General features: G+C 45.5%; 2 protein-coding genes across 3 annotated transcripts in view; one reads left to right on the top strand and one right to left on the bottom strand.

Moving 5' to 3' along the window:
• yipf3 (Yip1 domain family, member 3) overlaps positions 1-859 on the bottom strand; it is a 3,163-nt gene extending 2,304 nt beyond the window's left edge. The window contains exon 1 of the mRNA XM_073482262.1: positions 568-859. Coding sequence (XP_073338363.1) covers positions 568-639 — 72 coding nt within the window. The 5' untranslated portion in view covers positions 640-859. The remainder of the gene's footprint in view (positions 1-567) is intronic.
• Positions 860-1,695: 836 nt separating this feature from the next.
• ncoa4 (nuclear receptor coactivator 4) lies at positions 1,696-13,469 on the top strand. 2 transcript variants are annotated; one of them, XM_073482259.1, is made up of 11 exons: positions 1,696-1,845; positions 5,813-5,936; positions 8,179-8,319; positions 8,415-8,506; positions 9,558-9,666; positions 9,784-9,861; positions 10,201-10,323; positions 10,411-11,145; positions 11,246-11,551; positions 12,197-12,289; positions 12,538-13,469. In XM_073482259.1, the coding sequence occupies exons 1-11, from the start codon at positions 1,808-1,810 to the stop codon at positions 12,541-12,543; spliced, it is 1,845 nt and encodes a 614-aa protein (XP_073338360.1). In that variant the 5' UTR covers positions 1,696-1,807; the 3' UTR covers positions 12,544-13,469. The 2 variants fall into 2 exon arrangements, with proteins under 2 accessions (XP_073338360.1, XP_073338361.1); XM_073482260.1 differs by lacking the exon at positions 1,696-1,845 and adding an exon at positions 2,903-3,103.

Here is a 13,469-nt window from a genome sequence, read left to right as displayed (position 1 = left end):
TGAGTGTATTTGTGTACTTTTACTGCATGAAGCCGACTGTATTTGTGTACTTTTACTGCATGGAGCTGACTGTATTTGTGTACTTTTACTGCATGGAGCTGACTGTATTTGTGTACTTTTACTGCATGGAGCTGACTGTATTTGTGTACTTTTACTTAGATTTTGAATGAATGCAGTACTTCTACCTGTAACACAGTATTTGTACTGCTGTATTAGTACTTTAATGAGTAAATGATCTGCAGTCTTCATCGCCCACCGGCCATGACGTCACTCAGGTGTGTTTACCTGCTCGGCTGCCTGTCAGACCAGTTCCAGTCACAGTTCTCTACATGTCAGACTGTTAGCTTGCTACATTAGCACGTTCACTGACAGTAAGTTAGCCTGGTTGTTATTGGTCAGTGTGGAGGGTTAGCTTAGCTAGCATTAAGCTAGCCCGTCTGACAGGTTAGGTACCTGTTATTAAGTGACGTCGGCTCTCCTGGTCAACACGTTAACTAGTCGTCCCGTCAGGAGGTCAGTCAGCTGATCAGTTAGCACGTTAGCTGTGTGGTTAGCATGTTAGCTCACCTGGATGAGGTTATCATCGAAGCTTCCCCACGGTTCCGTGTTCGTGTTTCTGCTCCCGGAGCCCGCAGACATGTTCCCCGCAGCAGCAGCTCTCCCGGTGGGGTTAGCGTGTTGTTTCCGGGTCGGTGCCGGTGTGGACGCGTCCTCCGCTGCCTGCCGGACTTCAATCTGAACTCAAAGTGTCTGAAATCTGAAGATTTCTGCTGTAAAATCTACATCACAGACACACAGAGCCTCCGCCTGACTCCGCCTCCCTCAGCTGTACGCAGTCAACGCGATGACGTCACGCAGGCTGGGAACAGAAGATGTCGCGAGATTCTCGTGTTTGTCAGTAAAACTTGTTTAACATGAAAAAAACCTGAACTCTTTTATTCTGACATGAACTGTTTGCTTTGAGTGATTATTCCTCTGCTGAACATCAATCAGTTAATTCATTAATATGATTTATTGTTTGCAAAAACACAAAGAAACTCCACCAATAACAAAACTTCACCAAACAGTAGCCCTTTGTATGTTATTATTATTATTATTATTATTATTATTATTATTATAGACTAGTAGTTTTGCAGTCCAAAAACTAGAAAGCTTGTAAAACACTGGATTTATGCACATCATTTAATAGTTTTGTTAGATATTATTTGAAAAAGAAAACAGAGAAAATGTTTTTACTCTGCTCCATAAATAACGTTATTTGAAATATTTTTCTTAAAAGTTAATGGTGGTCATTTCCTAACTAATATATGATCAATATTGGAATAATAATACACATTTAGCTTTCTACCTCCAGTTTCCACTTACCTACAAACTTATTAAAACGATTGACACTCATATTTTTCTATAAACCGGATTTATTGATTATTTATGTTTTCCTCAGTAGGTGTGTGTCTCTGTCTCTGTGCGACAGCCAGCTCAGAACCAGAAGGATATTTTAAAGCATTATTTTATAACAACAATCGTTTTAAGTAGGTCCTCGGGTGAAGTACCAGTACTAAAGTATACTCGAGTAAAAATACTTTCAATGTAAATGAAGTTTCCCTCAGTGTCGCCAGCAGGGGGCAGGCTCGCTCTGTGTCTGGCTCGAACGGGATGTTGCTCTGACTTCTCGCGAGACTTCTCCGCCCCTGCATGTGTATTATTTTCCTTGACGTTATCGTGACATTGGGTGCCAGCAGGAAGAAGCGCCGGCTGATATCGGAGCCGTTTTTCAGTTTAACGTGTCACCGAACAAACTCGGATATTTATGACATCGAAGTCGAGACTTCACAGCAAAGGCACGCGGTGAGTTCAACCGTCTGCGGCTCCCAAAACCGCTCTTTTCTCATCGAACATGGCGGCTAACAGCGCAGCTAACAGCACAGCTAACAGCGCAGCTAACAGCACAGCTAACAGCGCAGCTAACAGCTAGCTCAGCTGACCTGCTACAAAGGCTAACTCTAAGCTAGCTGCTAACTTTTATAGCTGTGAAGCTGCGGGTATCTTCTCAGCTGTAGGAGAGACGTGATCTGATATTCAGTCAAAATGATCAGCTCGTAGTCAGCGTTGTCACAGATCAATAATGTTGCTGCCGGTAGATGACATCGATAACGTGAACCGACAGTTAATGTTAGGTGAGCTCAAACGCACCGTGACCTCCAGCTGGGCACAAACACAAGATCAGAAGAGAACATGAGAGGATATCAGAGAGTTTCTGCTTCTGTAAAAACATATTAACCGTCTCATCCCAGTATTTATATAGATTTCCAATCTACTCGAGGTCACGTGTTTTCAAACCAAACTCGCTCCAAAAAATCTCAAATTCTTCAGTCCCCCTCTAAATAAAGGTTTTAATTAGTATAACATTATTATTTTTATTATTTTCCCCTGTAATATGATCCACTCTGTAATTCGGCTGACACATAACTGCTCTTTAAACATCTCTTGTGACAAGATGTCAACTTTTAGACGTGATTCCTCTCTTATTCTGTCTCCTTCCGATAACCTGCAGAGCGGAGAAGTGACTATAAAATAAGACATCTTATGAACATGAAGTGGTGCTGGCTGGTTTGTGGGTCAGCAGAGTTTTCCAGGAGACCTCTGAGACTCAGAGAGCGGTTGAAGTTCGTGTGTCAGCTGTGCCCTCGGTCCAACACACCTGATGTCAATAAACATGCGTTGTTTTTGTATTGAGTCTGGTGCGCTGAGCTGAGACCTCCATGTCACGTTTGCTGTGGGTTAATGTGAGAGCGAGTTATCAGCGGGTGCTGTGGCCTCCGTCACCTCCTGGTTAATCACTAACGGAGGAGATATGACGGGTGAGGTTATGAAGGATGTGGAGGAGGAGGCGCTGACGGGCCTCCTCCTCCGCGGGGCCCCGGCAGCGCCTCCTCCTGCGTGTACGTGCGGGCCTGCGGGCCGTGATGGCGGACAGGCAGCAGCGGTTTCCTCATTCCTCTGAGCTCTGACACACACACGCAACAATACCCGCTTCACCCGCAGCGTCTGCGGCTCCAGGCAGGATCAGTGTGCGGTATCATCACCCGTGAGTCACCGACGGCAGGTACGGTGCCTTCATCCAGCTGCACATGGACCTGATCAGTGTTATTACCATAGTTATTGATCAGTGGAGTTATTGATCAGATCAGCAGTGAGACAGAAAAACAAAATTCTTAAGATGTTTCCTGCTAATATTCACTTTTTGAGTAAGTACTTGGATACTTTACTGAGGTAAAAGTACTAAAACTATCGTGAAAATACTTTTTTTTATAAGTAAAAACTTTGCATTGAAATCTTAAATGTACTTAAATATCCAAAGTAAAAGTACTTTATACTGCCACCGAATATTGTGTTAATACTAGATATCACTACAGATACATTCATGTTAGTATTTACTGTTGGTTTGAAGTACTTTATACTGCGTGTTGTATTTAAAGACCCTCAGTGGTTTTAATAGAGAAGATTTACTGCAGTAAAAGTACCTCAAAGGTGTACTTGGCTTAGTTTGTATTAATATTCCCCTCATGTTAACAGCAGCAGTGTCTGTAGTTAGTGAACGCGTGTTTACAGAGTGAGAATGATTATTGATTATTGATATTGATGCTGAGACAATCAGACCTCACAGTGAAGTTAATGTTTTACGGCAGTAAACTGAACGTGTGTCGGTCGAACACGACGAGACGTTTGAGAACGTTCACTGTTAATAATCTATAATATGAACTGATCAGATGAATCTGTAGTAAAATCGCCCTATTGATTAACTGTAGTGCCTCTGATTCAGTCGGCGAATGTAACACGAGAAATAAACCTTCAAGACAAAAAGTGATTTATGAACTAAAACATTTAAAATATTCATGTTTTCTGTTAAAACGGTGTTTAATTTCACGTTTAGAGCCCGAAGCTGTTTTAAAACACCGACAGGTTTGTGAACAACAGACGACTTCGATCAGCCGACAGACTCACAACCAGTGAAGTTAAACACTCACTGTCAGTGTAGCTTCACGTGTCACAGCTCACACTTCTGTTCAGATCATCCGGCTGCTGTAAACTTATTATGAGACAGAATCAACCAGAATATAATAATCAATAGTTTCAGCTGTGATCTGGATTCATGTTATTGATGAAACCCTCAGTCTTAATGAGCTGAATGATCGATCAGCTGTGTGGCTGACTTCTTGAGGCGTCTAACAGCTGATAACACGCACACCAACTCACTGTGTGTGTGTGTGTGTGTGTGTGTGTGTGTGTGTGTGTGTGTGTGTGTGTGTGTGTGTGTGTGTGTTATCAGCGTCTTCTCAGCTGACTGTTAACAGCTGATACCGCTGCAGCGCCGCACCCTGAGGCCACGCCCACTCTGCCCACTAACACAACAGTCATGTGACACACGATCAATACGTTTGATCAGTTTGATATCAGACAGCTGACGTGTTTGTGACATCACATCTGGATCCTTTCAAAATAAAACGCTACAGGAAGAAATTTTTCAAAGTATTAAAGTACTGCAACATGGAAGTGGTACATGAAATATCTGGAAGTACTACGTCATGTCTGCAAGTACTCCGTAATGTTTTAAAGTACCCCGTCAGGTATACCTGGCAGTACTTGATGTGTTGCCGTGGTGACTGAGGTCCAGCTGGGTCTATAAACAGCTCAGTGGTCTGACTGGTCTGATCCCAGTGGGTTGTGGTGACCAGCAGCTCTCTGACCAATCACAGAGCACAAAGCAGCGGTGGTGACAAACAGCTGGAGGTCTGAATCAAACTCTGATCTGTGGTCAGCTGACTCACACCACAACAACAGACGCAGCGAATCCTCACCTGTCAGGACTCACCTGTTCACAGTGTGCTGAGTCAGCAGTGTGGTCAGTGTCTCATGCTTTTATTCTGTTTTTAACTGAAACTGTGGCGGGACACGCCGATCAGGAGACGGATGTCTCAGCACTTTGTGCTGTATAAATAAAGTTTATTGTTATTATGGATCAATAATTACCGTCTGCTGCAGTCCTGCACTCTGTAGCTCACAGGTGACAGTCTGACAGTAGTTTCAGCTGGAGATGTAAAAGCAGCCGGTTCACTGCTGAGTAACAAGTCAACAAAATAAACTCACTAAATGTGAAGAAAGGAAATATTCTGACACCTGTTTTCCTTCTAAACAGAAAAATACAACTGTACACGTCCAAGTTTCTGTGTGACTGAACTAAGACGAGATTAATCACCTCGTTACCTCATCGTCAAACACACTTCGTTCAAACTGATGTTTGTTTCTGAGACGACTGTCTCAAGATGTGTGTAACCATGAAATGATTAATTCAGAGTACATGACATCAGAAGTTAAAGCAGTTGTTCTGCAGTAAGTTTAAGTTCTGATGTTTGTCATGAACATGTGACTGAGGTGAGTGAAAGAAATACAAACTAAAACATTTCTTTATCCTCAGTATTTATAGGACGTAATGTGAAGAATGTAAAGCAGCTGTTTGTCTGAGCAGATTCAACGTTACGAACGAGGAAGTGATGAGAAAACCAACAGTGAAGAAACAGACGAGCTGATGAGTTTAGATGAAAAGCAGAAGTGAAGACGAGCGGAAGAAGAAAACAGAAGAGAAAGTTTTGATCCTCCAGCTGAAGTTTTCATAAAATCCCTTAAAAAAAACCCGCAGTTATTAATAGACCTACGGTTTTCATGACATCACAGTGACATCATCACTCGGCGTTCCTCTTCATTAAATTCCAGTCCGACCTGTTTCATTTTAACACTGTTTCCTGTTTCCTGTCAGGATGGCGTCCGAGACGTCAGCGAGCGGCAGTCTGAAGCAGTGCCGACTGGCTCAGGATCAGCTGGAGGACGCCATCAACAGCGTGACGAAGGCTGAGCAGCAGCTGAGAGAGAACAGCAGAGAGGTCAGCACCTTCATCATCATCATCATCTGTCTGTCTGTCGCTGTCTGTCTGTCTGTCTGTCTGTCTGTCTGTCTGTCTGTCGCTGTGTGTCTGTCTGTCTGTCTGTCTGTCGCTATCTGTCTGTCTGTCTGTCTGTCGCTGTGTGTCTGTCTGGTCCAGGTAAGACAGGTGAAGTGAGACAGGTGCACAACTAACAGGTTACAGTGAGCTGCAGACGTCACGTGACTCTCTCCTCTCTGAGTTCATTCTGATAATCAATAAGTCGATCGACAGGAAACCATCAGTGACTGATTGTCTGAGTGTGTGATTTCTGATCGTCCAATCAGCAGCTCAGAGACCTGTTTGACAAATCTGTGAACCCCCACAGTCTGTGTGTGTGTGTGTGTGTGTGTGTGTGTGTGTGTGTGTGTGTGTGTGTGTGTGTGTGTGTGTGTGGTTTGGTCCTGCACCTGCGGTCGCTGCGGTAACCCGGGCGCAATTAACCATAGACATGTCATATCACGGTGTGTGTGTGTGTGTGTGTGTGTGTGTGTGTGTGTGTGTGCGTGTGTGTGTGTGTGGAGGTGGAGTCAGCATATAAAAGACTGGAGAGAGAGAGAGCAGGGTGTGGCAGAGTGAGTATATAACGGAGTGCAGAGAGAGAGAGAACATGTTCAGCTCCTGAGCTCACCTGTGTCCTGCTGCAGCTTCAGGTAAACTCACTCTGTTCACTGATTGATCGTTTCAGGCTGATCAGAGTCGTTATGAGCATTTATACGTGTGTGTGTGTGTGTGTGTGTGTGTGTGTATGTGTGTATGTGTGTGTGTGTCCGAGCTGCAGGAGGAGGGACAGTCTGTCCTTCAGACATCAGGTCTGTCTGCTCTGTGTAGTCCAGAGACAGTCTGACGGAGGAGGAGGAAGTTTTGAAGTACTCTACGTGTTTTGAAGTACTTTACGTGTTTTAAAGTACTCTACGTGTTTTAAAGTACTCTACGTGTTTTAAAGTACTGTGTTTTAAAGTACTCTACGTGTTTTGAAGTACTCTACGTGTTTTAAAGTACTACAGTTGGTCAGGACGACTGAAACAGCTGAAGAGGTCGGTGTGTTTACTGGGACACTACAGGTCCGTCTCTGTTAGCACCGCCGCTAAGCACAGGAGGAGGAGCTAAGAGTGTGATGCTACAAAAACGGACCAATCACAGCTGTTTCAGTGCATGATGCTGCGATGTGCGCTCACATTTCTGTGGAGGTGCACGTGAGGCTACGACGTAGATTCAACACAGAAACTTAAAACGAGCTGCAGTCAGAAAACAGTGACGAGGTTCATGTAGTGATGTCATGATGTCATGATCCTGGAAACTGTCTTTGATACAATACCATGAAAACCATCAGTTCAGTGCCACAGAGAGAAACTGCGGGATTAACGTTCAGTCTTCTGTCTTCACACTGCAGAGGTGTGTGAGAAAACACAGCTCGCACTGGAGGAATGTGTCCTCTACGGAAGCCCTGAGGGGCCAGTGAGAAGTGTTTTCTGTCTGCTCTGATCTGTTTCCTCTCCTGTGAGACCGGGTGGAAAACTACTGCTACAGGATGATTTTTATAAGTTCATTACTTTTCTTCACATCTGTGGAAAAAAAATTAACAAGAAAAGAGATTTTTTTTATGTGTAAACGAGTGAAAAACATTTCAACCCTTTTTCACTCAGTTCCACGCAAATGTTTTATTTATTTATTTCACGCTTTAAAAAAAATGTTGGAAATATTCTTTTTCTACTGAAATGTTTTTGTTTTTACACGGTTTCACACACGGTGGAAAAAATGAAAGAATTTATAAATATTATCCTGCAAAACGTTTCCCACCAGGTCTCAGGTCATCAACACAGGAGAGACAATACATCACCAGAATAAACATCCTTCACTGGACCCTCAGGGCCTCCGTAGTCTCTCTGTGATGCACTAACAATATTAGTGACTCCAGGATGTTTTAGTTTTTAATTTAAAGTTTTAAGAATATTTTGTTAATTATCAGGATGACCTCATGAATCATGTTGAACAGAATGAACAGTTCATGTCGTCACATGACTCGTCCAACTGACAGCAGACTGATGGCTGTCTCCCCCTCTCTCTCCTGTCTCCCCTCTCTCTCCTGTCTCCCCCTCTCTCTCCTGTCTCCCCCTCTCTCTCCTGTCTCCCTCTCTCTCCTGTCTCCCTCTCTCTCCTGTCTCCCACTCTCTCTCCTGTCTCCCTCTCTCTCCTGTCTCAGGTGCGTGCGGAGCTGCAGAGCTGTGTGAGTCGTCAGCAGGAGGCGCTGCGCTGCAGAGAGGTTTGGCTGCTCGGTCAGATCGAGCTGCTGGAACAACTCAAGACTGAGACCCTGCAGCAGCAGCTGCACCAGCTGCACTGGGTACCTGTTTCTATACTGCTCATATACTGGTTTCTATACTGCTCATATACTGGTGACAGTCCACTCTGTGCTGACCGTGTGTCTGTGTGTTTCAGCTGCGAGGTCAGTTTGATGTGATCGTCCATCAGATGCAGAACTCCAACAGTAGCAACGACCTGAGCAACCAGCTGACCAGCTGCATGGAGAAGTGAGAGACACACACACACACACACGCGCACACAGAGACACACACATACTGAAACACACACACTGAGACACACAGGACCACCAACTCAGGACAGAACCTGAGTCTATTGGTTGAGTCTCTGGTGAGGAGACAGCAGACGTGATGACTTCCTGTCAGACAGTGAGGATTAACAGCAGCAGTCTAAACTGAGATGATGTCGTTGTTGTAGACATTACACTGTGTAATCATCATTAACTTCACAGTGAGACGTTAAAGGATCAACCTGGTGTGTTGTCAGTGTAACTGAACCCTGTTGGACCAGACAGCTGCTAAAAATACGTGTTACTCTGATCCTCCTGATGATTTAAAGACTGATGATGTGTCTCTGCTGGTCAGTGAGTCACATGTATTGTTTGGACCTTCAGGGCCTCTGTAGTGATCATGATTACATCATCATGGTCTGTAGCAGTGATCGGTCGTAGTTTCTTCCTCTGGTTTGTAGTCCAGCTGCTTCTGTTGATGTTCAGTGGATCATATATATCTGATTGATTTATTAACACGCTCAGTCAATGAAACAGGCTGAAAACACTGAGGATCATAATTAATGACTGTAAGCTGTTTATTAAAGGTCAGGCGGAGACAAACAAACACCAACAATTGTTACTGATCCATTCTGGATGAAGCTGAACACTACAGAGGACAAGAGAGTCAGGAGCAAGAAGACCTGCTGAAACTAGAGACACACACACACACACACACACGCTGAGTGTTTGTGGTTGTCAGTGTAATGACAGTGTTCAGAGTGTATGTGAGATAAACTGTGAGTCTGTCCTGACATGTTGAACAGTCAGCAGCTCAAACATCAACAGAGCAGGAAACTAACTGAACGATCGACGACTTCGTCAACTGAAAATCACTTCAGTCGTTTTTAAAGCACAAATACAGAAAACAGTCTGAGGAGGAGGAGCAGCAGCAGCAGGAGCAGGAGCAGCAGGAGCAGCAGGAGGAGGAGGAGGAGGATGTCTCATGTCTCTAACAGCAGGTGTGTTTGTTTTCTCCTCCTGTGCTGCAGGTTGTCTTCTCTCAGTCTGACTCCAGAGGAAACACCTGAGCTCCGTTTCCACGCCGACACTCGCTCTCTGAGGCAGGCCATCACCTCGTTTGGCAGCGTCACCGCTCAGGTAACGCGCGCACACACACACGCACACACACACACACACACACACACACACACACACAGGTGTTGTGTCTGAGGTCCTGATGCTGATCAGCTGTTCTCTTTACTTCCTGTTTTACAGCTTGTGGAGGGCATCTCTCAGAGCCCCGCCCACCAGAGGGGTCAGGTGCAGAGTTGTCCAATCGCTGCCAAGAAACAGGTACAGAACTCACCGTCAAACAGTTACAGACATACTTAGTTACTTCACACTGTAATAAACTACTTCACATGTATTGGAGACACAGGACCAGGCTGCTGCTGTCTGCAGCTATGCTAACATGTGGCTAGTTTAGCATGTTAGCTTAGCATGTGATAATGTGACTGACACTCTGAGCTGCACTTGAATCCACTTAAAACAACCAGACCTGCTTTACATTCTGTGTATTAGTGATGTCACAGTGCAGTACTAGTATCTGACTGTAGTACACCATCAGTGTACTTGTACTGTGGTATCACATACCATTTGTCCTCTGACCTCATGATGACTGTGTCTCTGCAGAAGATGGAGGCCGGCGCTCTGGGCGACTGGCTGCTGGGAACTGCTCCAGTAACCAGCGCTCCTATTGGCTACCAGTCCAGCAAGAAGCCCGAGGATTGGCTGGTGTCCCAGAAGGAGAGTCAGGTGAGACAGACGACATCAGAGGACGTTTCATTAGACACATTTATAAAGTTGATCAGAACTCAAAGTGACTTCCTGTGTTTGTGTTAGACTTCCTGTCCCGTCCTGACCTCGGTGGACTTCCTGCAGGCCTGGGGTCAGCTCAGGGACCTGGAGGCGTGGCTCCTCCAGGACCACGCCCCCGTCAGCAGAGAGCGGACCACCAGCAGCTGTAGCTCCTCCTTCTCCATCGAGAAGATCGATGAATCAGAGTTTCTTGTCTCTCCTGAGGAGGAGGAGGAGGAGGAGCTGAGCGACTGGCTCATCACCCCACCAACTGCTGCCATGGAGACCATGTCAGACGGCGAGCGGTGGCGGCGGGTGCTGAAGCCGTTCGAGGACAGCTGGTCATGTGGTGAATGGCTGGCGGGGTCGAGCCGACCTGCAGCCGACTGCTCCTCCTGCTGCCAGACCACCAAGGCCATGGAGATCGAGAACCTGGGCCAGCTCAAGTGCCTGAAGACCCCGCCCCCCTCCAGCCCCGCCTCACCGACCACCGCACCTCCAGCAGTTCTTGAGGCGTGGCTTCAGCAGGTGGTGCCGCTGCAGCAGACCTGCAAAGCCAATGAGGTTTGCTCCACCTACTCCGACTGCGTCTGTGAAGAGAACTGTGGGAAAGAAGCTCTGAGCCTCTGGCTGCTGCGACAGGACGGACGAGACAAGAACGGAGTCCCTGTGGCCAAGAACGCCCCGCCCACTGCCAAGAACGCCCCGCCTGCCCCCAACACCCCACCCAACACCAAGAATGCCCCGCCCACACTGCACCACAGGGAGCAGGAACAGAAGGTGAGCCGTCCTCCAGATGAGTTCATGTGACGGACAAACACACTGAAGATTAAACACAAAGTTTGTATTAATTATTGATCAGAAGCTGTTCTCTCCTCAGGTTCAGGCCATCCTGGAGGCCTGGCTCCACCCAACCAACACCTCCTCCTCCTCCTCCTCCTGCAGGACTCCTCTGCAGGATCTCACCTCCTCCCTCTCTGGCTGGGTGGCTCCTGAGGAGGAGAAGGCCAGCAGGGAGGAGCACAGCTCCCAGTTCAAGCCCTCCTCTCTGTTCCAGCTCCCTCTGGATCCAGAACTCTGGGTTCTTCCAGGACAGACGTGTCCTCTTGCTCCGGGTTCGGGAGCTCAGCCCCGCCCAGCCCCAGAGGAGGACAAATGGCTGCTAAAGAAGAGGAGTCAGGCTCAGGTAACAGGACCAGTACGGACCAATAACAGATCAGCACACCTGTTTACCGACTGGTTACTGCCATGTTTATTTACTGACTGTTTATCGACTGTTTAGTTGTATTTGTGGACTGTTTATATACTTTATTTACAGATTATTTCTGTTTACTTACTGACTGTTTATATACTGGCTGATTTACTGACTGTTTATCTAAAGACTATTTTACAGACTACTTACTGACTGTTCTATTTGCCAACTGTTTAACTCACTCACTAGTTGTATTTATCGACTGTTTATATACTGATTTTTTGACTGTTTAGAGACTATTTTACTGGCTTTTACTTACCGGCTGTTTTAACTAACCTTTATTTACCGACTGTTTATATACGACTATTTACAGATTGTTTTACTTACCGACTGTTTATTTAAAGACAATTTTACTGACTTTTACTGAGTTCTATTTGCCGACTGTTTATTAACTGACTGTTATTAGAGACAATTTTACAGACTTACTTACGGTTTTTACTGACTGATTTGCTGACTGTTTAGAGACTATTTTATGGATTTTTGCTTGGTGACTGAGTTTTCTATTTGCCGACTGTTTAGCTTATATGACTTTATTTACAGATTGTTTTACTGACTGTTTACTTCCTGTTTCCTGTGTAGGAGCGCTTGGTGCTGCCGATGGTCTGTGACCTGTTCTCCTGTATGAAAGTGGGCGGAGACAAAGACAAATGGCTGCACAAAGCCCCTGAACAGGTGAGCCACACCCACAGCAGACACTGCTAATGCTAACAGCTGCTCAACCTGCAGCTACAGTGCTTACAAAGCTAACGTTAGCATAGCAGACGGTTCAGGAGGTATGTGTTGTGTTCAGGGTGCTGTTGGAGAATCAGAACACGTGACAACTCACCTGTCCACAGGTGTGCAGTCTGTACGGTGTCTGATTGATCGTTATGAAGCTCAGTGACGATCAGTAACTGTTTCTCTGACTCCTCTCCCTCCAGATGTGATGATGATGATGGATGTTTCTTCTTCTCTCCTCTGGGAGTCACTTTATTGCTGATCAGCGCACACGATCACAATCTAACCATCGCCGCCGCCTTCTTCCTGTGACATCATCAGGCTGAGCTGCTGCCCGCCGCTCTCCTCCAATCAGGATCAAGAACTCACCGATCAATATACCTGAGTTTAGAGAACAGGAAAAACTTTGAGTTTCTGATTGATTATTTTAACTATATTGATTATTTGAGGTAATCTATCAAACAGTCCCTGATTGTAACTTCTGACTTTGACTAGCGAGATATGAAATCAATCGTTTTTATTTTATTTGGAGTCGTCAGCGGCTCGTTATTGATCCTGGTTATCGACTGACGATTGATGGATTTTTGTTGAAGATAACTGTCAGGATGAACTGATGAAATGCAGATGTATGAAAAACGTCCCAGAATGCATTTCATCAGCTCATTCTGACAGGAGGAGAGGGGGCGGGGTCAAGGGGACAGGGTCATATATCTGGTGGGCGGAGTTAAACATGGATATAAACTAACCTTTATTTTAACGAAGCTTATTTTAACCAATCTGTTTTTGATTTCACTTCTGCCTGATTGGTGGAAAACTTTCTTCTTTGTTGTTTTTCCTGTGAAACTGCTGAACTACAGAGATCTACTTCCTGTTTCTGTCAAGTGTCAAAGTTTAAGTTGTCAAATTAAACCTTGACGTCTATGATGCAAAGCGTCTGATTGGTGGAGCTCGTCACGTGTCATCATCCACCTGTAAGACAGAGGTCAGGGCACAGAATCAGACGGGTCACATGATTCTGTAGTCAGCAGTGATTGGTGCTTTTTATTGAAGCTGTGGGGGGGTGGGGGGTGCTGTGATGTCATCAGTTCTCTTTTCCTGCTGTGATTCTTTACAGTAATAAAACATGCTGACATCA

This window comes from Pagrus major, chromosome 15 (assembly GCF_040436345.1).
Source record: "Pagrus major chromosome 15, Pma_NU_1.0".
NCBI lineage: Eukaryota > Metazoa > Chordata > Actinopteri > Spariformes > Sparidae > Pagrus > Pagrus major.
Note: the sequence above shows the minus strand (reverse complement) of the source record. Positions and strands in the feature narration are given on the sequence as shown.

Excerpts from the sequence above, each read along its gene's own strand:
- ncoa4 (XM_073482259.1), top strand. The coding sequence starts at position 1,808 with ATGACATCGAAGTCGAGACTTCACAGCAAAGGCACGCG. Across the intron at positions 9,667-9,783 it reads TTGGCAGCGTCACCGCTCAG|CTTGTGGAGGGCATCTCTCA; the intron begins GTAACGCGCGCA and ends CCTGTTTTACAG. Across the intron at positions 11,552-12,196 it reads AGAAGAGGAGTCAGGCTCAG|GAGCGCTTGGTGCTGCCGAT; the intron begins GTAACAGGACCA and ends TTTCCTGTGTAG.